The sequence below is a fragment of the Terrapene carolina genome, unplaced genomic scaffold, assembly GCF_002925995.2.
Source record: "Terrapene carolina triunguis isolate 2854851 unplaced genomic scaffold, T_m_triunguis-2.0 Scaffold68, whole genome shotgun sequence".
Classification (NCBI taxonomy): domain Eukaryota; kingdom Metazoa; phylum Chordata; order Testudines; family Emydidae; genus Terrapene; species Terrapene triunguis.
The window spans coordinates 13,004,970-13,030,432 of NW_020664419.1; the positions used below are offsets into that span (position 1 = coordinate 13,004,970).

General features: G+C 40.7%; 1 protein-coding gene across 2 annotated transcripts in view; it reads left to right on the forward strand.

Annotated features, from left to right (window-relative positions):
• LOC112117804 (semaphorin-3D) overlaps positions 1-25,463 on the forward strand; it is a 176,922-nt gene that overhangs the window by 35,064 nt on the left and 116,395 nt on the right. For both annotated transcript variants that reach the window (XM_026648654.2, XM_026648653.2), the window contains one exon: positions 19,995-20,184. In XM_026648654.2, coding sequence (XP_026504439.1) covers positions 19,995-20,184 — 190 coding nt within the window. The remainder of the gene's footprint in view (positions 1-19,994; positions 20,185-25,463) is intronic.

The window sequence follows — 25,463 nt, forward strand, 5'->3', positions numbered from 1 at the left end:
ATAGCTCCATCTAGCCCAAGTGGACTGTTGTGGATCAAAATACATTTGTGACCTCTTTAACAGTTGTAAAACTCCTTATCTAATGTCAGCCACATTGTTATGGGGAAGGGAATGAGACAGACAGAAAAGGAGATAGCTCTGAGATTCAAGGATACACACATCTTATACAATACCACTTAATTAGCAGTACAATTTACTATTTTCACACTTGAAAGCTACTGTAAAAGGATTGCAATTCTGCTCCTACTGGAGACAATGGCAAAACTCCCTTTGACATCAATGGATATGAGAAGTATACAAGCTTTTCTATGTGTATGTTAAAAAACATATACTAGAATAAAAATGTATTAAAGTGCAGTAGTTGTATAGCCTCAGAGCTCAGAAACCTCATTGTGAGACTGATTCAGCAAGGAGTTGAGCACCTATTTTAATCCACCAACTGCCTTCTGCTTTCACAGATTTCATTAGGAGTTGATGGCAGTCAACAGCACATTGATAGGACAGTTAAGTGTCTATAGCAGTAACAGCCATGTGCTATATAAAAAAATGAAATATATGTGTGGGTGTTCCCTGAAAAGTGACTAACTATAGCATTCTGCGTTTCCATTTTCATTGTAACATTGATTTCCATACTGAATTTATTTGGTTTACAAACTGAAAAGGTACTTTCTCTAACACCCAATCCCATAGGCCCACCCTGGGTTCTGACCGTGAAGATGGGTTCTTTCCATCTCGCACAATGAAAATGCTGCAGGTCAAATTACACTTCTCTCATCTACATTTTTTTGCAACCTCACTGTGTTCAGATTATGACTTGAATGATACTTTTGCAAACCCCTAGTGTAGGGGTTACATGAGCTAGATTTCAGTCTCAAGTTCCTACAAAAGTCATTGTACCAATCTCATCTTGTATTTATATATGAGGTAGGGAAAAGGTTCTGCTACTTTGGATTGTTTGATGTTGTGTATCTCCTATGTCATTGTGTTTGTAAGTAGCATTATGTGCCTTTGGGAGGAATTTCTTTAGGACCAAAAACAAGTGTTTAAATTTAATTTTTTCCTCTGGGATTTGAAAATATTTGTTAAAATATTAGTTTATCTAAGTAAGACTTAAAACTGTCATTATTCCAATGTTTATTGGTACTTTTAACACACAAAAAGATGATAGTAATAATCCTGCTATTCAAGCATTAGACACCCAGGAAACAATACAACGGAACTGCAATTGTTAGTGTTGCAAAACCTGGTCAGTTTTGCAAATGCAGTTAATTGCATAGATTCAGGTCCCATTTTGTAAGAAACTCCAAAGTTTGAGAAGCTTTTGATAAATGGTTCCAGTTTTGGCCAATACTTGTTATACTGGGATTTGGAACACCTTCCATTTGATGTCTGCCTTATTTAATAATTTAATAGGGATATTTAGAAATCAAAGTTACATTATTGGCATGTAAAAAGCATATGAACACTAAATAAAATATGAAGATGATCTCTTCAGTTAAGTATTAATTTTGCTTCTGGGAAGTCTCTGCAAGTCCTTAATTTGCTGTCTACTTGAATGCAAAACAAATGTGTATAAAAATCTGAGACATGAAGATCATAGCTCAAGTATTTGAAGTGGTATGGGTTTATGTAACTGCATTTGCAATGTCTTTAGTATGAAAAATGATTTAAAAGCAGTTGAAAAGCTGCTTTGTGGAATCATCTGGGAAATGGGAATCAAATCAAATTCTGAATGTGGCTAATGGCAATTTACATGTTATCTAGGGCAATGATCATAATAAATGCTCTCAAACCAAGATACTTGCAATTGGCAGAGGGCAACAATCAACGGTGCCCGCTATCTCAACTCCCTTTCATCATCTCTGAACTCCAAGCCAATATGAGTTGAGCCTGTAAAAACAACCAAACCATGGTGTATGGTGCATAATTGATCGTGTGGCAGAATATGCTGATAACTATAGTGATTTTCAGACATAAATCATACATCACCATATCCAGAATCCCATGGGATGTACTTTTCAGCCCTTAGAATGGTGTCATTGGTGCTTGGGTTACACACTCACTTTACATATCATCACATTATATTATTGATAGCTGCCTTCCAGTCACTGAGATATGGATGCTTGTCTCCGAACAAGCCATGGGTGGGGTTGGAGAAAACACCTCTTCAGGAATGGAACATAAATTATGTGCTTATTGATAAATATTTGTATTGAATTTGGAATTAAGACAGCACCCATGGCTAACATCTGCTTGGAATAAGGTAAGGGAAAAGACACCCTCCCCCATGCCTCCTCTTAATTGAGCGCAGCGAGCTACAATAGGAATATGCTCAATCCTTTAAATTAATATTAAAGGAAGCCCTTTGAGGAGGGTATTCAAACCCCACCCTGGGCAATAGGAGATGAATGAGCTAATGTGTGCTGAAGTGGCCCCATGCCATCCCACCAGTGAGAAATGTCAGCATTGGAGGGGAAAAGGGAGAAACCCAGCTCAATTCATGACAGACCAGGGAGGAGAGCAGACCTTAAGTCCTCAGCTCCTGCAGAGAGGGCTGGCTGAAAGCAGTCATCCAAGGAGATCCTGCCATCTGTCAGCCCCTCCCTGAAGGAAAGGAGGGCCTGATGCTGACTCACCTGAAGAAAGGACTATGCCTCTCTGTTTACTTATGAAGTCTTTTCAGGGCCACATCCTGACCAGTGTCCTCTGAAGAAGGATTTTTAATCCAGCTGTGGAACCACTCCTTTGTGTTAATTCCCATTTGTTTCTGTTTACTGACATTCTGGAAGGGGCTTGGCCAAAGGGCTGCACCTCTTGAGACTGGAGTGGCATGCTCAGATACCCAGACACTGCCAAGCATAGACCCGGGTGAGAGCTGCGGCCTGGCCTAGGGGTTACCCTGGCATAGAATCCAAGTGACAAGCCCACATTTTCTTACTGTTCCAACTACTTGAAAGTAGGTTGTCAATGTTTTCCCTTTCACTTTACATTAATGTTAAGTTGGGCTGACTTTTGCAATTTTTCCTAACAATTCCTTCTAGAATCACTCTGAAAGAGCAATGACTGATCCAGATGGAAATCTGCTTTTGAGAGACACCTTATAAAGTTGTATCCGGTCTTAAGGAAATGGTGTGGATTATGCTACAGCATTTATATGCTACTGACCAGCAGAAGCCAATCACCTACAACTATTATTTTGGCTAAAAATATACAATTTACATTGTTTTTAGATGGGCAATCATTCACAGAAGTAAATTAAAGGGACACAGATCAATTTATAGTTTGTGAGTCAGTTGGATGACTCATAATATTGTAATTTTTAATATAATTTTTTAGGAGGCACACAAGGTTTTTATTTTAATCTTGTGGTTTTTTTCTGTTTTTCTTTTATCCTTTGGCTATACCTTACATTGTGGATTTTTATATTTAATTTTGTATATCTAAATATTTATAGAAGCACTTCTAAAACAAGGCAGCCATTTAAGTGCCTACATATAGTCTGACAGACCCAGCCCAGTGGAGTACAGGAGTCTGGTAGAGGGCAAATATACTGGTCACTGGATGAGTAGTTTTCTGTTTCCTGAGTGACCAGAGAAGGGGCTGCACTAGAGTAATCAGGAACCTGCTAGAACCAGTTAAGGCAGGCAGGCTAATCAGGGCACTTGGGTTTTAAAAGGAGCTCACTTCAGTTTGTGGTGGGAGTGTGAGGAGCTGGGAGCAAGAGGTGCAAGGAGCTGAGAGTGAGAGGGTGTGCTGCTGGAGGACTGAGGAGCACAAGCGTTATCAGACACCAGGAGGAAGGTCCTGTGGTGAGAATAAGGAAGGTGTTTGGAGGAGGCCATGGGGAAGTAGCCCAGGGAGTTGTGGCTGTCATGCAGCTGTTACAGGAGGCACTATAGACAGCTGCAGTCCACAGGGCCCTGGGCTGGAACCCGGAGTAGAGGGCGGGCCCGGGTTCCCCCCAAACCTCCCAATTGACCTGGACTGTGGGTTCTTCCAGAGGGGAAGGTCTCTGGTCTGTTCCCCAACCCACATGGTGAATCTCTGAGGCAAGAAAATCCGCCAATAAGCGCAGGACCCACCATGATAGAGGAGGAACTTTGTCACAATAGATATAGGTGCCTAAATTTGAATATGCTCCTTTAAATGACTTGTCCTAGGTCTGCCAACTCCCAGTGCTGTGCTGTAACCCCCAGAGCTTCTTTTTTCATATGTGGTTAAACATTACTAGAAGCAGTCCACCCTCCTAGAATCCCTAAAGATCACATGAAACTCTCTGGATCCTACTGAAAACTGTTCACACGGTGGGTGTCACTATTATTATTATACTCCTAGAATCTCTTGGTTGAAATGAGATGGTACAAAAATCGGTTACTATGTTAATCTTTGTGTATGTTAATACCTTGGCAGTCAATTTTGGCCTCAAATATTTCTTTATCAGCAATATGGCAGCCCTTGAGCTTTCAAATATGGCAATTCTGTTATGAATCATCTTATCGTCTCTCAGTGAGAGGAAGTATGTCCAATGGCTGGGTGTTCGGGACTGGAAGTTCAATTACCTGCACTGCACAGACTTCCTGCATGACCTTGGGCAAGTCAATTTCTGTGGGTCTTTGTTCTCCAACTGTAAAATACTTCCTACTATAGAGGGATATTATGAGGATCAATACATTAAAGGACTGTGAGGTGCTCAAATACTATAATAAGTATATGTGTGTGTGCAGGTGGGAGGCAATTAGGCCAGATGAAGCGATGGTGATTCATTCCTGTGATGCTTCTCAGGGCATCCAGGTCTCCAAGTCACCTTGTTGCCACCTGCCAGCTGGGTGTTAGCTCCTTAACACAACTGGCTGTCGGCCTTCAAGCACTCTTCTCTGGACTACACCACCTCTGCTGAGTCCTTTTGAAGTGTCCTGCTGTGCTATCCAGCCCGGGATCACTAGATACCACCAGAAATCCCACATCTGTTCTCAAAGGAACAGCGTACCCCAGTTTTACCTTAGTCCACTGCTCCTGTATCACACACCGCACTTGAGTTTGATTATAATTTTTAAAGGAAATTTATTGAAGAAAGAATAGAGATTCAAATAGAAACAAGTGAGTGAGTGAAACAATGGTAACATACAAAACCAAACCAGGGCCTACACTAATAATCACCTTTCCTGTCCAACAAAGTAGATTCTCACCCCAAAGTTCAGTCTTTTGCAGTGCTTGCTAGCCGGAAGGAGCCAGGGCCCATTCTTTCACCTACTGCTCCTCCATGAATGGCTGCAGAGTATCTTTCTCACCATGTGATGTACAGAATCAGACTTGCTTTTTTTCGCAGACAAGGCCATCCCCTTACTGTCATATAGTTCCTTATCACTTCCAAGTGGCTTCAGTGATCATAGTTTTGTCTTTGAGGGTTTTCCAGGGACTTTTCTAGTTTGTTGCAATGATAGACAATTGAGCAATACATTACATAATTAGCTAGTCAGGAAGGATGACAACTCCCTGCCACCTGAATGGGCCATCACTGAGATACGATTCCTTGGTGACTCACTTTCACTACAAGACCAAAAGGGCATAAGTTTCAGTATAGTTACATTAATTCTTAACTAGTACCCATACACACATCTCACAATGATTATCATTAAGTTATAAGCTTTCATTAGAGACCTCACATGCTACCCTTTATGGATAAATACCAGGAAAGTGGTGTATTGAGCATGTCAGGTTTGAGACAGGAGTTGCTTGCAATAAACAGTGTTCAACCCTTGGCCAGTGGGCCTCTGTCACAATGCCAACTGCAGATCTGACTCGTTATTGTAGTATGTTGGTGACAGTTCTTGGCCTTTGTTGTTAAATTCATCTTCCCTTTCCCTGGATGACACTTGTCTTTCTGTGATGAACTGTATATCTGTCACTGTACATCTGAACCTGTAAGGAGGTCTTCAGTTAAAACACAATTTTGAAGTGCCCATCTCAGTGTCATTTTCATGGCCCCATTTTATATTGTCCTTGAAATGGTATTGTGTGGTCCAACTTGTGCTATGTAAGGGAAACTTATGACTTCAGTCTTCTTTTGCCATCATTCTTTTGGCTTCAACATGTTTTTCTAGTGTTTGTTCTTTATTTGATGTTAAAGATGATGGAATTTGGGCTTGGGCTCAAGAAGCCAAGCAGGATGTCTTTCATTGGTACGACAAGGGTCTCTTTCGAGGTGCTCAGTGAGTGCCTTCACCATACATTTGGTGCTATCCTTGGGTTAGACTTTTGGGCACTTGGGGCAGCTTAGGATGGGGGTTGGAAGAAAGCAAATTCTGCAAACTAGCAAGTGCTTCCTGAAAGGTGCCAAGTGTCCTCAGTTCTCTTGAAAGTCTATATATTTTGGTTCCATATGGCCGCCAAGATGCTGCGGCACTCTGGGCTTCTGGCATGTAGGGATATCCTGGCCTTGGCTGTTCTCCTGCAAAGGGGGCCAAGAAGGGGAGGCTGTATGTTACAGTGACTCTCTGCCACCCCAGGATTCCAAACACAGGGAGTATTCTCAAGTGGCCCTTCTAGCCAGCTGGAGTGGTACAAAACAGCTGGAGCAGGGTCGAAGATCTAGACCAGTGAGAACTGAGACTAGTCAGCACCTCAGAAATGTTCACTAGTTTGTATAATTGGGTCCTTAGGATGCCTTTTCCCTTAGGCCAGGTCTACACTACATAAACTTGAGTGATGCAATTATACTGCCCTAGCCCCTTCTCCCATTGACATAGCTACCGTCTCTCGCAGAGGTGGACTAACTGTGCTGACAGGAGACACGCTCCTGTCAGCGGAGTAGTGTCTTCACTGAACCGCTACAGCTGTGTCGTTGCAGCATTCTGAGTGTAGACCTGCTGTCATACGAACGCCAGTCCCATTAAAATCAATGGCCTAACTCCCACTGACATCAGCAGGGCCAGGGTTTGGCCCTTAGAGCAAACACATTACTCCCATTCATTGCCATTAGTACAAATTCTGCACTCCAGATGAGAGGATAACAGAGCCATGGGAAAGGTAGAATGTAGAGATTTAAAATATTCATTTCTAGTTTGCTCTTGATAACTCATAGCATCCAGGCTTGATAAATTGGCAAAGCTGCTCTAAAGATTTCTTGCCTTTGCAACTATGTTTCTATTTGCTTGAATGTCTTGGACTCTGCATAGTTGCAATTTTTTTTTTCAGTGGATACCTAATACCTTTTTCATTCTGATGCATAACTTCTTTCATCAGGGAGCCTTTTCTTCATGGCTGGAACATGGCATTTGTAATCACAAATTGGGAGATCTATTTCCATCTCTGCTCCTTATCAAGGCTCTTAACCACTCTATGCCTCAGCATTCCCAAATGTAAAATCAAGATAATTATCTTCAGTGCCCTGAGGGATGGCTCAAGGATGTATACATTATTTGTTAGGCATGCCGAGTTGATGAAAGGCACTATATAAGTACAAAATATTGTATTGTTTTATTATTGATCTAATTTGTTCATGGTATTTTTTTGTTTGTTCCTTCTGGTTTCTCATACGGAATTGTCCTTCTCAAGGTCAGTCCCCATAAGACTGTTATATAATAAATGTTAATTTAGTTGGTGGTTGTATTTGTAAGATCCAGCTGTATCTGTCAACCTTTTTAAATGCCTCATTGAAGGATTTTTATTTATTTATTTATTTTAATTCTGTCTGGCTTCATTTTTGGATGTTTCTCAATTCCTCCCAAAGTTGAGCAGCAGCTCTGAAGAGAGAACTGGGTCTCTTTAATCCAGAGGGTCAGGAGTTTAAAAGCACTAAAGCAGTGTGGAATATCTCGTATAGGCTAGTTAATCATGAGGATCCCAAAGTGCCTTGTAGTTATAGAGGGTCCTGATGGCTGAGACAGGGTGTCAGAAATCTTGTGAGGAGGTTTACCTGTGCTGTACATCCTCGATTGCCCAAAAGTGCTGAGGACACACACAGTTCTTACTATAATCAGAGGTACCAGCTGTGCAAAATTCCAAACCTAAGGGCTGGATGCTGCAAGCTTTTACTCACCTGAGTAGTCCTTACTCTCATGAACATTCCCAATCAAGTGGGCACAGCTACTTGTGTAAGAAGGGTTACTCATGAGTAAAGGCTTGCAATATTAGCAGTTCAGCCACTTTTATGCTTGGCTTCCTTTTTAAAAAAAAGTCCATTTACCATCAAGTCCTGGTGCTGTTCCAAAGACCACAGAGCTCCACTGGCTTTGGACTGGTGACTTGTTGCTTTTTGATATCCTATTGTTCTGGCACCTCCATCTCTGACTTTGCTTCTTAGATTAAAAGAACAGGTCTAGAGCAGGTTCATGGCACTTAACATTCTGGCTCCTGGAGTCCCATGATTAAATGAGAATCTCGACTTCTTCTTTTTAAAGTAAGCTCCAGCCCACGTATCTGTAGATAAAAATGGGAAAAGTAAACTTAAACACACTAAACCCAGAAGGCAAATCATAAGATTCCAAATTTATTTATTAATTCTCATTATTTTTAAGCCAATCCCATGGGGTTTTTTTTGTTTCCATCTCATGATTTTTGAATGTGTAGGGTTGAAAATACTACCTTTTAGTTAATTCTTTATACAAAGGAATCATGTAGTTTATCAGGCATGTCCTTAACCCCTTTAATTGCCCCCTTTATGCCTAATAGTACAGAGCAGACTCACCCTCTTGCAGACTTCCAGCTTCTGATATACTTACAAAGGTTTTATAAAGTGCGTGCGTATTTTCCTTACTCTCCAAGTTAGACACTCAGATGAAGTCAGTGATTTGGCTTAATATGATGTTTGAGTTTTGTTCTCAGCTACATCATCAATTGAAATTGGCAGTCATTTCAGATACCTGCTTCTGACATGAACAGCAATCTATTTAGGTGCCGATTTTGGATTCCTCTGATATCTGAGCACCAAAGACGGGAGGTTTTGATATGTATTTCATCATGCCCAAATTCTTGGGTGAGAAGTCCTTCAAGGGCAACCCACACTCAAGATGAAAACTACTGTGTGTGTAAGTGGTCTTATTATTTTTAAAAGATCCATGATCCTGGAATATATAGGCTCATTCACAGTGTGATGGCTGTACAACAAAGCTGAATACAAGGCACTCATCTACCCAGTAAATAAGAGGTTAAAAGTCTGAAAAGCTCTGTTATGTCCCTGTGCAGAACTGATTCATCTTTGCACTTATGGTATTCTCACTTTGTACTCAGACCAAAAAAGCCCTCAAACCTCTATTGTGGTTTAAACCAAACTGGAAAATAATTCTGTGTTTAATGGAGGTGTTAATCCCTGATTATTTTTTTTTTTTTTCCAGAATGGCTCTTTTAGACCCAGAGGACATTGACACTGCATCCTTCTCAAAACAACTTTTGCTTTTTTATGTGTGTTGCACTAAAGATAAGTTGAGTCCTGACGTAACACAGGCAGAAAGCTCTGTTAGGTCATAGCAGCAGCAAGTCCTAACCCCGTGGAAATGGTATAATTAGTGAACATTAACATATTTTAAAATAATAATCTGATATCCTTACTCACCCCAACCAGTCTGTTACTACACAAGGAGTCTTACTGAATCCATTTGAAAGATTTATGAAGAATAAAACAGTGATCACTTAACGCTCTGAAGTTTGCACACAGGCAAAGAATAAAGCACTAGGGAAAGTTCCACCTTTTATTTAGTTTAAATTCAGTGAAATGTGAGTCATCAGTCTCCGGCCACAAGACTTACCACAAACAATGCATACTATAAGGAATGAGTAGGACGAGGAGAGAAAGGATGGTTTTGGGACTCAGGAAGTGAATGGGCACCCAAGGCATGTGTGTTCTGGCTCTCTTACAGACTTCCTGTGTGACCTTGCACAAGTCCTTTCATCTTTCTGTTCCTCCATATTCTAGTAGCAACACTGGAATAACAATGCTTACCTACCTCATAATGGAGTTGTGAAGATAAATGCATTAATGTTTGTGAATTGCTCAGATACTGTGGTGATGAGCACCCTAGAAGAGCCTATAAGAGGTCTATACTGCTTGGCTAAGATTTAAAGGGATTTAATTACTCTGTAAGATTGTAAACTTACATGTTATAATGCTTCTGCTTGCTCTCTCAATCTCTCCTTAAAATATTATCCAATCATTAAAAAAATTAATTAAAAAATAAAACATCCATCCCAGCAGGGCCATAACTTGGTTGATTACTCCATTGCAATATATCTTAAACCTCCCTGAATATCATTTTACACATAGGTTGCACAAAATGTTGATCCAAAATTTAGTTGGACAGGTGGCATAAAGAACTCCTCCAAAAGCATTCAACGATATGATCATGAATGATTACAAGAAACCAAAATCTGTTGGAATTGTAAACTAAAAAAACCTTCCCCTACATCTCTCAGTTCTGTAGTTCACATGCTAAATCCAAGTAAGCTATATGGCATAGAGTTCACTGGCCATGCATCAAATAATGAGGCCGTACACTGATGATAGGAATCAAAAGTAATAAGTTAGTATAGAACAAACATTTGATCAGTCATCTTCTAGTATGAAACCTACATTTCTATAGCTGGCAGACACTAAATCACAATAGCTTGAAGTTAAATCTGGTCTACACCTAAAAGATTAGATTGACCTAGCCTACATCACTCAGGGCTGTGAAAAATTGTACACCTGTGTGACTTAGGGCTTGTCTACATTACTGGCTGGATTGACAGGCAGCGATCAATCCAGCGGGGGGTGGGGGAGGTGTCAATTTATCGCATCTAGTCTAGACATGATAAATCAACCGCCGAGCACCCTCTTGTCAACTCCGGCACTCCACCGGGGCAAGAGGCGCAGGCAGAGTCAATGAGGGAGCGTCAGCCATCAACTTACCGCAGCGGAGACACTGCAGTAGGTAGATCTAACTATGGTGACTTCAGCTACGTTATTCACGGAGCTGAAGTTGCATAACTTAGATCGATTTCTCCCCCCCTCCCCCAGTGTAGACCAGGCCATAATCAGGTCAACCTAACCTCCACTGTAGATACAGCATGGTCAATGGAATAATTCTTCCGTCGACCTAGCTACCACCTCTTGGAGAGGTGTATTAACTACAATGATGGAAGAGGTTTTTCCATCATTGTAGTTAATACATCTACACTACGGTGCTACAGCAGCACAGGTGAAGTGTTGTAGCTTAGCTGCCATAGTGTAGACATGACTTTAGACACGATAAACAAGCTGAACTTATTAACAAACCTTTCAAAACAGGAAACACGGGCTGATAATGAATTGCTGATAATTGGTAGTTGATCGAATTTTGTATCCGTAGTACAGTGATGGTAATTAAAAAATAATTAATTGCCTTAGGTTTCTCATTTAAAGTCTGCAATTAGCTAACCTCAATATTTGCAGTACTCACAGTATTTCTCATAGGGGAACACAAGGGAAACTAGATATAGAAGTAATTTATTCTGTTTATCTTAAATAAAACTGACATGTTTATTGGCACCACAACTGTACCAATCAGTTACATACATTTCCTGGCATAGCAAGAAACCTGCTAGTGCAATATTACAGAAAAGCAAATCCGATTAGACATCTGTTATATCGGATCAATAAACTGAGAAAGTGCTTACTATGAGTTGCAGTAAATGAAATCCCCTGCTCAATTGTTTGTATCCTCCACCTTTTAATGTCCTGTGTTTTAGATGGAAAGTTCTGTGGGGCAGGGACTACACGACTCTGTAGTCCCTACCAGAAGGGGCCCTGTTCAAGAGGAGACCTTATATGCTACCCCAATGTACATGTTTAGGAACATTAAAATTTGAACATGTTCTACTCATTATATTCAAACAGCAGCCTCCCAAATGCTGGATACCAGTTGGTGGAAGCTGGAGAAGTGGGTGATGACAGATGGCATGTAAGAGAACAATTGGGAAAGATGTTGCTGTCATGGAAACAGGCTACAACAGAGCAAGAAATGTGGCATTAGACAGACTGAGGTGGAAACCTTACATTGCCATATGTAACACGAGGCATGGGAGCATCTAATAATAAACAAATTCCCCAGTGCAAGCTTCTTAATGCAACTTGCAAGTATTGATAACAATCTTATGGATGGCCAGCTGGCGACAACCTTCCGTCACAGATTGCTGCCATGATAGACCCAATTCCTTCACACTCAGAAACACTAGCCTCTTCCACTTGAGGTGCTCCTCTAGCTCCTTTATCTGGTAGAAGTTGTAGAGTCTTATCTTATTTGTGAGCCCATCAGTGGAGGGGTTCATAACCCACTTAGCCACTGCATTACACAATCCCCCTGTCAAGGGAGGCTTATCCCAAGAATGTGAGGTGCATGGAAGGACAAGTCCCAGTTTGTAAAAACCCCATCACTACTGGTCACCAACAGGGATAGGCCCTGGATCACGAAAGCTCAAACCTCCATTATTGGAGGTCTCTGGTTCCATTTGTGCTGATGACCTGGGGTGGGGCTCCAAAAAGTAAACTAAGTAGAGAGGTACTTCCAGGTTCCTCAGCAAACTATCAGCACAAACCTCAGGGGGCAGGAGAGGAAAAGACTCTAGTTCTTCAAACTGGCTACAGCAGGTGTGTCTCTCTGTGTAGGGCAATAGTAGCTGCAGGGTCAGTTGATTAACAGCTTGTGATTTCTGTCTGGAGTTATTCAGACATTAGCCTTTGCCAATAAAATCAGGGAGCATTTAATTGGTTAGGTAGGTAGTCCCAAGATAAGGCTCCTGAAGTTTCTCTTGCGGTCATCATGACACTTTTTTTCTTTTTTAAGGGAGGGAGGGTTCTTATTTTCTCAATAGCAGGCAAGGGTGCTTCCTTAGGCAGGTTTCCTGCCTGTTCTCTATGCTCACTTATTTTATAGCTGTGTGAAACCATCCAACTCTCTGCAGGAAAACTCTGCATCTTCTGGGAAATGTTATTCTGCCAGAGGCAGCTCTCGGCATCTGTTTGTTGGTTGTCAACTTCACACTTCCATTTAGTGCCTCTTGAGATTTTCTATCTACTGCCTTCTTGCCTTAGATGCCTAGGTAATGAGATACCTAGAACAAATGTAATATAGACAAATAATTTTTCAGTTCACTCTGATCAGGGTATATGCTGTAATGAAAATAATATAATGGTGAGGTTTGGCCTATGAGTTCTGTTTGAGTATTTTTTAAACTGTTAAACTATGCTTCACTCTGCTTTTCTCATTTGCCTTTTCAAATGAGTAAAGTTGCAGTCGGGTTTTTTAGGTGATTTAAACGCACTGCCCCTGAGGAGCTAGTAATAAAGCAGTGGTGCCTGAATGTCTCAGACCAAAAATGGGTAGATAAGGCAGGATTTTTTCAAAAATATGTGTACAATTTTGAATATCATTTGCACATGCATTCAACACAATAGTGTACACGTACTGAGATCTGTGGGTGCAAATAACCATCTGGACAGCTGGCTGCTGGGATGCTGTCAACTGTTTGTGATATCATCACCAAATGACAAACGCTCCTCTCAGCCTTCAGCCAGAAAATGCAGACTGGAGTTGGAGAAACAGAAACAGACAATACAATCTAAAAGTACATTCCTTCATTTGCTTTTCTACATGCACATGAGTGTGATCTGCAGCACACAACAGATCAGGTCTGGAGAGATGGCTTCACCTTATCCTCAGCCGTCGATTCACGGACTGTAAAGTCAGAAGGCACCATTATGATCATGTAGTACTTTTCAGTATCGCAGCTTTCCATGGTACAGTCCCCTCTCCTACAAGTATGATCCACGTTCTCTGGATGAAATCCTGGCATCAGTGAAGTCAATGGGAGTTTTGGCACTGACTTCAGGAGGGCCAGAATTTCACCCTCCGTCCCTGGATATATGACCTTGCATTGGCTGCATCAAAGCACATATTTTAATGATCCTAACTTACCATGCGATCCAGACCGCTCTGTGGACCTGGCACGTCCTTATCCCTGTCTGACCCTTCCACCAATTATTGTGTCATAGTTATGCTTTACCAGATGTTAAATCCTAATTGGGAGAAAAATAAACCTACCTTGTTTTTTTTCCTTTAATTTCCCTAGTCTCCACTTATTTCTTCTGTATTTTAGGGTGTCTTTTTTTCAGATTCTGCCCCTCCCCCCGGACTTACCCTCAATTTTTTTTGGTTTCATTCTTTTTACTGTTTTAATTTACTATAATCTCTAAACCTCTTTCTTTTCTCCATTTAAAATAATTATTTTCTACTGGTCTGGATCCTTCCCCTCACTTGTCTCTCTCTCTCCTCCATTTTCCATTCCCTTCTTTTCTCTTTGTTCCACTTGTTCCTTGTGGATTGAAATCCAGAGAAGAGGTCTATCTCATATTCCAAATAGAGAGGATGCAGATGTTTTGGAGGCTGAATGGATGACAGACAGAGGCCCAGATTCTGCAATGAGCACAGAATGGGTGGATTCCTGTGCTGTCATGAAACTCATTTTAGGACGGGGGCCTGAATGTGTAGATAATACCACTGGATGTTTAGCGTATTGAAATTCAAGAAAAGATCAAGTAAATGCATTGCACGTTCACTTTAATATTAGTATTGTACCAAAGCACTTTCCTTTTGTTAATGTTAGTTTTGCTAGGTTATTTTGTTTGTTTTTGGAGGGGGATGCAGGTGGAGTGATATTGATTTGGGGGCTTTTGTGGAAAAGAGTAATATGTCTGAGTCTATGCAGAAGACAAAATTTGCTGCACTGTAAACATCACTAAAGTCGCTTAATAAAGTAAATGTTGGAGAATGGCTATGAAGGATATTGTTTGTTAGCTCTCAGATGAAGTTAGATTTATAATGAGATTTCCCATTGAGAAGAAAAGCTTTCTTTGCCAAACTGTCTATCAGCAGAATATCCTGCCTATCTGAGAGGGGAAAGAACATAGTTTCACTGTGCTCTGGATTAATGTCATCTTTCTTATTTAAAAAGAGAGCCTGGATGCTAAGTGAACCCGGATACTACATTTTACTCTGTCTGTGTTTTATTTGCTGAATTATTCATCTGACTGTCATATACGTTTCCAGTTTCTCTTCTGATTAAGGCTAGTTTTCCAATACCCAGTTCGTGATTATGGTGCAGTTTTGAAGTATAAACTAGCCAACTATAGAAATATCCTTCTTGGAAATGTCTTGCTGTTTTACTGTAATTAGTCATCTGCAAGACAGTTGTTTAGCAATAAATTTAGAACTTGTGTGGATGTTTTTATCTGTATATAATATATTTAGAAACTCTCTATATATTTCTCTACATATTCGAAATTTAACTGTAGGTGGGATACATTTCCAGTCTTTTTTTGCAACTACAGTCAGTATTTAACCCTTGCATACAGTATGTTCATGTATGGGTCTAAACATAGGTCTGATCAACAGAATGTCTGCCATGTGCATCGCCCTGGATCAGACAGCCCAAATGGGCTCTTTTACTGGACAACCATCTTTTCCGCTAAAAACCCTGCATGCTGAAACAAAGGGGCCAAGTAACTTACCCAACATATTTATGAGTAGACATTGTCTCCTAATTTTTCCTACCCTATTCTTAATTATTATAATCACAATGGGCCAAACTCTCTAGGTTTACTCTGGATTTATTGTCATTACTTCATTTTTACATCATTGTTAGTGAGAGTCGAATACTTTATTTGCTGTAAGCAGTTTTCATTGTGCTCTCTCACATAATACACAACTCATCATTTTAAAACCATCTCAGAGCATGAACAGTGGTAACTGGGTTTTAAGTTATACTCCAATTAAGTAAAAAACATGAATTAAATATTCAAATGAGTGTTATATCAGCCATGGTTGAAAAATCTACATTTGTGGGTGAGTTGCTGTCCTTTGTTTCTGGACTTCAAGCTGCCAGGGAAAGTTGGGTGCTAGATTTTTGCATTTAGATATCAGATTTAACAGAACAATGTGTTAAAAACTGATGTAGTTTTGCAGCCAATAGGGGACTGTCTAGCTGAGCTCTGTTTGTTCCAACAAAGGGCCTGGAATAAATTATGCTAAATAAATTAGCTCCAGGTTTGCCTGTTTCAGACAGTAGTTTCAGAGTAATCTATCCTACAAGTTTTACTAAGTCTGACCACTTGCACTAAGATGTCACCTCTTTTCAGGGATATAATGTCACAAATGCACCAGTCACGTGCATCTGGATAGCCCTGGCTGTCCCTAGATGGCAGAATACCAGCACATCAGTGGTTTGACTGCTGGCAGCTCTGCTAGCCCATAACCCGTTTCAAATTTGAGTTCCACAGGGAAGATCTAACCGCAGAGCCAAGCACATAGGCCCTGATTCAACAAGGTGCTTTTGCACCCACCCAGTTTTAAGCATGTGAATAGTCCCCATTACTTCATTGGAGCTACTGCGTACGTAAAAAGAGGCTTGTGCTTAAGACCCTTTTCAGCAAAGTACTAAGGGAGGATAATCAAAAACGTAAAAGAACTGAATGCAGATACATTACAGCTTCATGATAAAGCACTTGAAGTCAGGGCCAGCTCCAGGTATTTTACCGCCTCAAGCAAAAAAAAAAAAGGGGGGGGGGACGGAGTGTCGCCGCTGAAGCAAAAAATAATAATAAATAAATAAGGGGCGGCACTCAACCTTTTATTTAAAAAGGGCCGCCCCGAGCACATGCTTGGAACGCTGGTGCCTAGAGCCGGCCCTGCTTGAAGTTAAACCTTATTCTCTTGAAATGTTTTGTCCACCATTTTGGTTCAGTACATCTCGCAGGACTATTGCAGCATAGATAGACGCTTATCAGAAACATCAAATAACTAAAGTAAGCAGAATCTCTATTCATTCTTTCTGATAAAATTCCTCTTTTTTTAAAAAAAGAAGTGCTTATGGATTTGGTCAAATGGAGTATAGGACACTGAGCTACATTAGAGATGTCCCAGCAGGTGTTGGGCATTTTCTGGGGATTAATGACCAGTCAATTGGTCTGAGGTACATTAACCTGAGCTAGTCATTAATCTCCTGGGAAGAGTCCTGTATTGGAGCTGGATTTGTATTAGAGGATGAACTTATGAAAAAACATAACTTAAAAAATCTGGCTAGCCTGCAGTGCATCCTTAATGGGACTTGTTTGGCTCAAACTCACTGAACAGCTGCCTCAAGTGTAAAGTAAACCCCTTGTGCCTGGCCTCTTTCCACAGCCAGAGTTCAGATAAAACAAAGGAAGAAGGATTCCTATAACCAGAAATTTCTACATGGAAAAGTCAGGCTCCATGCAGCCAAAAGGCTAAATTCAGAGCTGGCTGTAAATCAGCAGATGTCAGTGAATTGTCACATTCACGCCTCCTTATACCATTGGTGAATTTGGACTACAACTTAATTATGCTCTTGCCTCCAGGGAAATGACCCTCCCACCCTCTGGTGGAATCCTTATAGGTTTAGCGCAATCCCAGTCCCCCAAGCCATGATTCCTATGCAATCTTTGCAATGAGACTTGATGTTAGATAATTTCTTGCTTTGGAGTATAGTTTTCACTCTCATTCACCAAAATGGACAGGGCCTGTGCATCTTTTTTCACCTCTTAGTCTTTTTTATATATATATACACCTCTACCCCGATATAACGCGACCCGATATAACACGAATTCGGATATAACGTGGTAAAGCAGTGCTCCGGGGGGGGCGGGGCTGCGCACTCCGGCGGATCAAAGCAAGTTCGATATAACGCGGTAAGATTTTGCTCCCGAGGACAGCATTATATCGGGGTAGAGGTGTGTGTGTGTGTGTGTGTGTGTGTGTGTGTGTGTGTGTATATATATATATAGAGAGAGAGAGAGAGAGAGAGAGAGAGAAGGCCAGCATTAATGTCACCATCAGTTACTTCCTGTGTCTTATTATTTGTTGGGCACTAATAATGAACTCAGTAATACACATTTATGGAGTAAACAAGATTTCTCTTTCTCTCTCTTTCTCAGGTATTTACATTCCAATAAGGCAAAGAATAAAAAACAAATCAAACAATCAAATGCTTACTTTGGGGTTTTATTTATCCTGGCAGAGGCCCTGTAGGTTTTTCACCTTCCTCTGCAGCATGGGGCAGGGGTTGCTTGCTGGAGGATTCTCTGCGACTTGAAGTCTTTGAATCATGATTTGGGGACTGCAACAGCTGAGTCAAGGGAGAGAATTATTCCAGGAGTGGGTGGGTCAGCTTTTGTGGCCTGCATCATGCGGGAGGTCAGACTAGATGATCATAATGGTCCCTTCTGACCTTAAAGTCTATGAGTCTATGAATGGGTGATTGTGCTTAGCCTACAGGCGTAGATTCAGATTGAAAGGCGGCAGGGTCCCGGTGTGTTTTGAGGAGAGATTTGAAGGAGGAAAGGGAGGAAGCCGAATGTGTTGGCATAGGAAGGATGTTCCAGGTGAGATCCTCACCCCGGCTCTAGCTTCTTTACACCAGGTAGAAGTACCAGAGTAGTGTAAAGGGCTCAAAACCACCTGGTTTAGGCGGAGGAAGGATTTCCCTGGCAAGACACAGCTTTACAACTGTCCTCTGCAATCTTCCAAGGACCCCCTTGCAAGCCATGGTGTAGGGGATGTGCTTGGGGAGAGGCTGGGGCCAGGAGGGATGTGCTAGGGGTAGGACTACAGCATGCAATACGTGGAGATCCTGGGCAGTGCTGCAGCTTGTCTGAGAGCTAAACTGATGCTAAGTTAACACCGAGAGCCACAGAGCAGCCCAAATGTCGGAGGGCATAAAGGATTAAAGGCACCTTAGTTCCCTCCCCAGGGGCTCTGCATTCTGTGTTTCATCTAAAAGGGTCAGTAGAGAACATTTCCCCCGGTTCTTACACCAAATTAGTTGATCAAGCACCGGAATTGTTTTTTTAGAGTCAACTGAAAAAAAAAAATTCAGAAAAAAAATTGTTAATGAAAAAATTGTCGTCATTTTCCCAGCAGCCCTACTTGTTAATCACTGGTGTTGCATCTGCTCTGGTCATTTTCATAGCTTCTAAGGCCAGAAGAGACCACTGTGGTCATCCAGCCTGAGTGCCTGCATAACAAAGGCCATAGAACTTCCCCAAAATAATGCTCTCGTTCAAACATGAATATCTTTTAGGAAAAAAAAATCCAATCTTGCTGTTCCCAATTCTACACAGGGACTACTATGTGATCTTCCTGAAGTCACTTCAACTTATTCGTGTCTCTGTTTTTCCCTGGATAGTGATAATTACCTTCCTTTGTAAGGTACTTGGTGATATATGGATGGAAAAGAGCTAGGTATTATGTTATGATTATCAAGTGAAATGTGATACAAAGCTTGCTTTTCTTACATGTTGCGCTGAGATGGGCCTATCCAATGCTATTGACCTTTGCCTGGAACCCCCCATTTAGCGTTCCTAGGACGTTTTGGTTTGTGGATTGAGGTAGTTAAGTAAGTCTTAGTTAGTTCACTGAGAACAACATATGGGAAGATATGTTTACATTGTATCAGCAATCATTGTTTTTCTCCTGAAAGCGAGTACAAGCTTCCAATATCCCTTTTTTTAGTTTATAAATAAGTTTGTGATGAATGTACAATTACCTTAAAATGAACATGTATCTCCAGTTACTACACCATGGTATCTGAGATATTACAGTGTAGCCAGTTCACAATATAAGTATATAAAATAGCTGTTAGCCAAGGCATTAATGTGTGGTAATTTGGTAAACGCTGTCATTTTAATAGTGACTGTTTTTATCGGGTATTATAGATAATTTAATTTGTACTTAAATGTTAGCTATGCTAGATGTTGTCCAAAAGCTTACATATTTTTCCAGCTTAGACTACCAAATTAGTTTTATAGAAAAGAGATTACAAAGTTTTGGTGTATACTGGAGAAAAAATCCTCTATGGCAAATGAAGTGACTTCTGCATAAGCTACTCTCTAACTATAGGTCTGGCCTGCCTTCAGAAACTTTGTGTGCGAGGATGCAACAAACACACAGATGTTTTCTTTTTGCTTTCAGATTACATTTGGATTTTCTGAAAAACAGACTTTTTTCCCCATGAATGCAAGAAAAGACTCTCAGGAGAACAGCAGAATGAGATCCTTCAAAGTGCCACATGTCTGCACAGCATTATCCTTAGTAATGCTGTTCCTTTCAGTCACTGGAACTTCAAAGCAAAATATCCCAAGACTTAAACTTTCCTATAAAGGTAAACCCATCAGAAGATTTTCTGTTTCTGGGTTGTTGTGTTTTTTGTTGTTGTTGTTGTTGTTGTTTTTTGGTGTGGTGGTGCGAGCGTTTAGTTTTCTGTTATTAAACAGGAAAATAAACAGTTGTCACAACTGTTCCTAGAAATAGACAACAATAGCATGAAAGACTTATATAGTCTTCTATGGGACAGAAGTATTCAATTACCTTTTTGGGGGTGACGGATAGTAATGGAAACCATAAAGTTTCTCAGATGCATTTTAAAAGGATATAATTTTTAACACTCAGTAAAAACTCCAAAGCATTTGCTAAACTTAGACTTTTTTCTTGAAGCTAAAAATCACTTATGTGACAAACAGTATGCAAATCACCAAGAATTGGATGAATTAATCCCATACGATTGGTAAGAAACTAATCCTCATTCTTTCGGATTCTTTTGTATGGTCTCCATTGAATGTGCATTACTCTGGTAGCCCCTTGATAGTATTTCTTATTGTTTTGGGGCACAATTCCCCGATTTAGGGCCCAGTACCTTGCTCACGTTGAGGTTAGAAGTAAAACTGCAAGTACAACTGTCTGAAAACTGGCTGTGTAAAAAAGGTCATTGTGCAGTTCTATGATTATTGTTTTGCAATGTGCTACCATAACAAGTTTGCTCAGTTTACAAAATGCATTGTTTTTGTTTTTATTTTCCCCCTAATTGTTGCCCTACTTAACTCAACCTGGGATCTGAAAATCTAGAGGTAGTTTTTTCCTCTTACTTGTGCATCTTTAGCACATTAGAAAGATTCTTCAGACTACATACTGAAGTGTTGGCAGTTACACCTGTGCAACCCTTTTGTCTTAAATTCTGCCCTCAGTAAGAATGATAAAGGCTGAATTTAAATAAAGATATATATTTTAATTGTTAGATGATGATGATGATTGTAGTCCAGTTTGTGGGTTTTCTTGTTGCTGTCTCTGCACTGCATCCTACCAGAGTTTGGTGAGATGATTCCATTCAGATATATTGATGCACTTGATCTTGTTTTGCTTAGTTAAAGAAAAGTTTCCCTAGTTAGTTTTAAACCATTTCAGTGCCTGTAATTAAGGGCACTGATTCTGCTCTCACTTACAGAGGCATAGTTATTCTTCAATGTGTAAATAAGTAGAGTGAGGCTAGGGTGACCAGACAGCAAGTGTGAAAAATTGGGATGGGGGGGAGGGGAGGGTAATAGGAGCCTATATAAGAAAAAGACCCAAATATTGGGACTGTCCCTGTAAAATCGGGACATCTGGTCACTTTAAGTGAGGCCCAAGATGCTCTGTAATGACAAGAGGTTGAACAGCCATCCTAAATGAGCAGAATGTGCCTATTGTAAGGTATTACACATACAAGGATTTATTTAATCAGTGAGTACTGTATCCTGTGAAATGCTACTTATTTACAAATTTCAACTCTGCATCTGCTGGATTTGTATGCAGGTATGTGGGTGTGTTTATGTGCATGTGAGATCTTGACGGCTTTTCCATAGTTTCAGGAAATAGTTACAGTTATGTAAGCCAATGAATACAGAAGCTGAAAGATCTGACATTGAGTTATGGATATTAGTAGGAAAAACCTGCAGCTTGTATTCAAACTTTACTTCTAGTTTTGGCTTCTAAACATTTCCCCAGAGTTACTTATTCTACATGGTGATGACACTTATTGTGGGACTGATGACCAAAAATAGTGTATTCTTCTGTACTTCAAAGATAGCTAGCCACCTGCAAAATCCTGATGGACTCAGTTGGCAGGTAGAAGAGTAGGGAAGACAAAAAAAACTTTGAGGTCAGTGTAGGAAAAAATGTGTTTATCGAAATATTTTAAAATAGTGAAAGAGACCTGCTGGGAGTGGTGTTGGAAAATGCTTAGGGTCATTAATAATGACAACGAGTGGATGACTGATATTGAGGCCCTGACCCAAACTTTTATTAGGACCTTCATAAAGCTCTGGATTTGGCTGTAGGGATGGGTTATTATATCTAAACTCAGTGACTTAGCCCTGCAGAAGAAAAGCACAGGGAATACAAATTAACACACACATTCCAATTCAGAGAGCTATGCTGCCACTGATGAGGCCAATAGACAAATAAGGAAATATGAGGAATATTGGATTACTATTGGGCTTGCTCTTTTTGTTTTGTTTTTTTCCCCAAAACTGGAAGAAGAAAAAAGTAAAAGAAAATGTAATATTTTCAAGCTTTTTAATGGTATTAAAACAATGGCAAGGAGGAGAAACGTGTAAAAAAAAAAAAAAAAAAAAAAAAAAAAAATAACTAAGTTCTCTGAGCATTGTATGGATGACAAAGTTTATTAAAAAGAAATAAAAAGTAGAGGAAAAATGCACATCCTGAACACACACTAACGCAAACCTGGATTCTGCTTACCACCAAAGAGAAGTAAATGGTTTGAACCAATTACTTAAGGCTTTATGTGTCTTGAGAGTATTTTTAGAATCTATGAGAAGGTATGTCGAAATGTGTTGTCATCTGTTCATGTGCAAGAACAACCAGGCTGGTCCTAAAGTTCAGAAAGTAACTATCTGTCAACCTCTGTGAAAGGCTTGCAGAGGTGCATCCAAATGTCTCTATTTCCAAAACAGAATTTTGATGCGCCTGTTTTATGCTGACTCTTCACTGAGTGATAATTTGCATTATAGGCAGTGCAGATAGTGATGCCTAAAGTTAAAGTTGCCCGGTACTTCCCATGATTACACGCTGTTTTCAGTTACTTAAAACGTAGCCAAATTTTAGCCCTGCTCGATTTCTCTGTAGCATTCAACACTGTTGACCATGAGCTGCTGCTGCTCTCAGCTGATGCACTAAATGGTTTAAGCTCTTCTTTGAGGGACACAACCAATGAATAATGATGGGAAACTGCACCTCCACCACTAGATCCCTCACTTGTGGAGTCCCACAAGGATCAATGCTTTCTCCTGTCCTTTTCAACATCCACGTGCAACCATGAAACAGTGAAATGGTCAAATAACATGAACTCATGTGGATGACACATAAGACCTCACAACTACCACCAAGATGGGTATAATATCAGCTCATGGATTAAGCACAGCTGGCTGAAGCTGAACCCAAGAAAGACAGAGGTGATGTTGGTGGGCAGAGGACAACATTTTGATGGTTCACCACCCACAATAGGTCAGTTCAGATCATAGTCTAGGAGTGCTCTTGGATTTCTTCTTGACACTGAGCTCTCGCATTGCAACAGCCATAAGTAACACTGTCTGTCATCTCTGGTTGGCTAGGAGATTCCATCACATCCTGGAAGATGATGGCCTGACCTCAAGTTATAAATGCCTTCATCACCTCTTGGCTGGACTACAGCAATGAGATTACCAGGAATGAAGTCTTCAGCACTTAGAAGACTCCCACTAGTACAGAACGCTGGAGCACATCTTTTCAGCCACTCTGGACACCATGAGCACATCAAACCTCTCCTCCACTTTCTGCACTGGCTTCCCAAGGAGTATCAAATCAAGTTCAAGGGTCCGTCCCTTATCTTCAAGGTGCTTCATGGCATGAGCCCAGGATACCTAAAAGACAATATAAAGCTCCAGGATGAAGAGCTTCTCTCTCTGGCACAATGGAACTCACAACAATAAGAATAAAGCTCATCTGTGCAGGAGACAGAACTTTCTCAGGCTGGGAATTTGGCCAGGAAATTTTGCTGGTACTAGGGATGTGTCTTTTGGCAACAGGGTTGTTGACCCATTAATTGAACTGGGATCAGCTCTCCCATTCCAGTCCATATGCTCCCAGTTGGGCCAATTAAGAGAGTGGGGAAACATCTGGATGGGTTGTAGAAGATGAGTCGGGAGTCAGATGGGAGAAGGACAGGAGAGCTGCTAGATAGAGAAGATGGTTCCTGGGAGAAGGCTGAAGGCAAAAAACAACATGTGGTGTTTTCTGGCTGGCATCCCCAAGCCAGAGAGCCAGGGCTGAAGGCAGAAGCGGGAGATGCCTGCTGGCTCTAAGCTGGAGAGCCAGAGCTAAGGGTTAGAGAGAGCTGTAGGAAGGGGAAGAAGAGGAAGGGCTTACTTGCTGGCATCCCCTTGCTGGAGAGTGGAGACCACAGAGAACAGTGAGAGGGCCAGGGGGAGTGAAGGATTCTTCCCTGACAAGGATGCACCCAGCAGACAGGCTGTGGGAGTTCTCACTGGGAAGAGCAGGGTTGCACCCCAGAACGAAAGTCTTGGGTGACTGTCCTGGCAGAGGGATTGTAGCTATAGGACTAACCTGCTTGTGTGTGTGTGTGTGTGTATATATAGATTATATAATATAATCTTTTCTTATAGTTTAAGTATTTGGTTTATTGTAATAGGTTTATAGATTTATATTAAAGTAAGTTTGGCTGTAATGCAAAAGACCTACAGGCCAAAAACATGTATGTTAAGCTAAAGCAAAGTTAGCATATCTATATTGGGCCCTTTTACCCAGAAAGTAAACTTGACCTTTATCTTGTTTATCCTATAACTAAATAGATAAGTACCCACGCCTATGTCTATGACCTTTTATCTAGACCAATAGACAATGGAGAATGGCATAGGGGGGTTTTCAATGTTGTACCCACAAACTTAACAAGTACACCACAAGTGCGTACATACGTGTCATCCATACGCACATACATACTAGCCGGTGGGGTAAGTGTACCCTAACATTTCTGTGGGTGAGGAATGAAATTTGGGCATAAGAGGAAGGATTTCTGGCACTTGCCCTAACCCTAACCCTATCTACCTCGATAGAGTACTCCATTCTCCATTCTCACTTTACTCCATTTCTTACTTCTTTTCACGTACTTCCTCCACTCTCTCTCTCTCTATTCTGTCTATCTATGATGACTACTACTATTAGTAGGCTATACTTGTTCTTCTTAAACTTTCAGTTTCAAAGGACCCAGGCTAAGCTCGGTTTCCCTAAGTTTTTATTCTTTGTTTATTAGGGTTTGATTTTAAGTTTGTTAGTCAAGTAAACCCTAAGTTTGCTTTAATAGCTTGTAGCATTAGTTTCTTCTAAGCACTGCATCCCTCACTCAAGAATTGAGAAACCTGAACTGCAAGGCTGTTCCTGTGTCTCTTACCACCATGTTATCAAGGAAGGGTGTGAGTATATTAACCAAAGCTTTGTTGTATATAATACTATATTATCATATGTATCTTTTGAATAGCAGTAATGCAATTGTAACTTTGTAACTCTGATTATTTTACCATTTACTTACTATTATTGATTTTAATAAAAAGTCTTTAC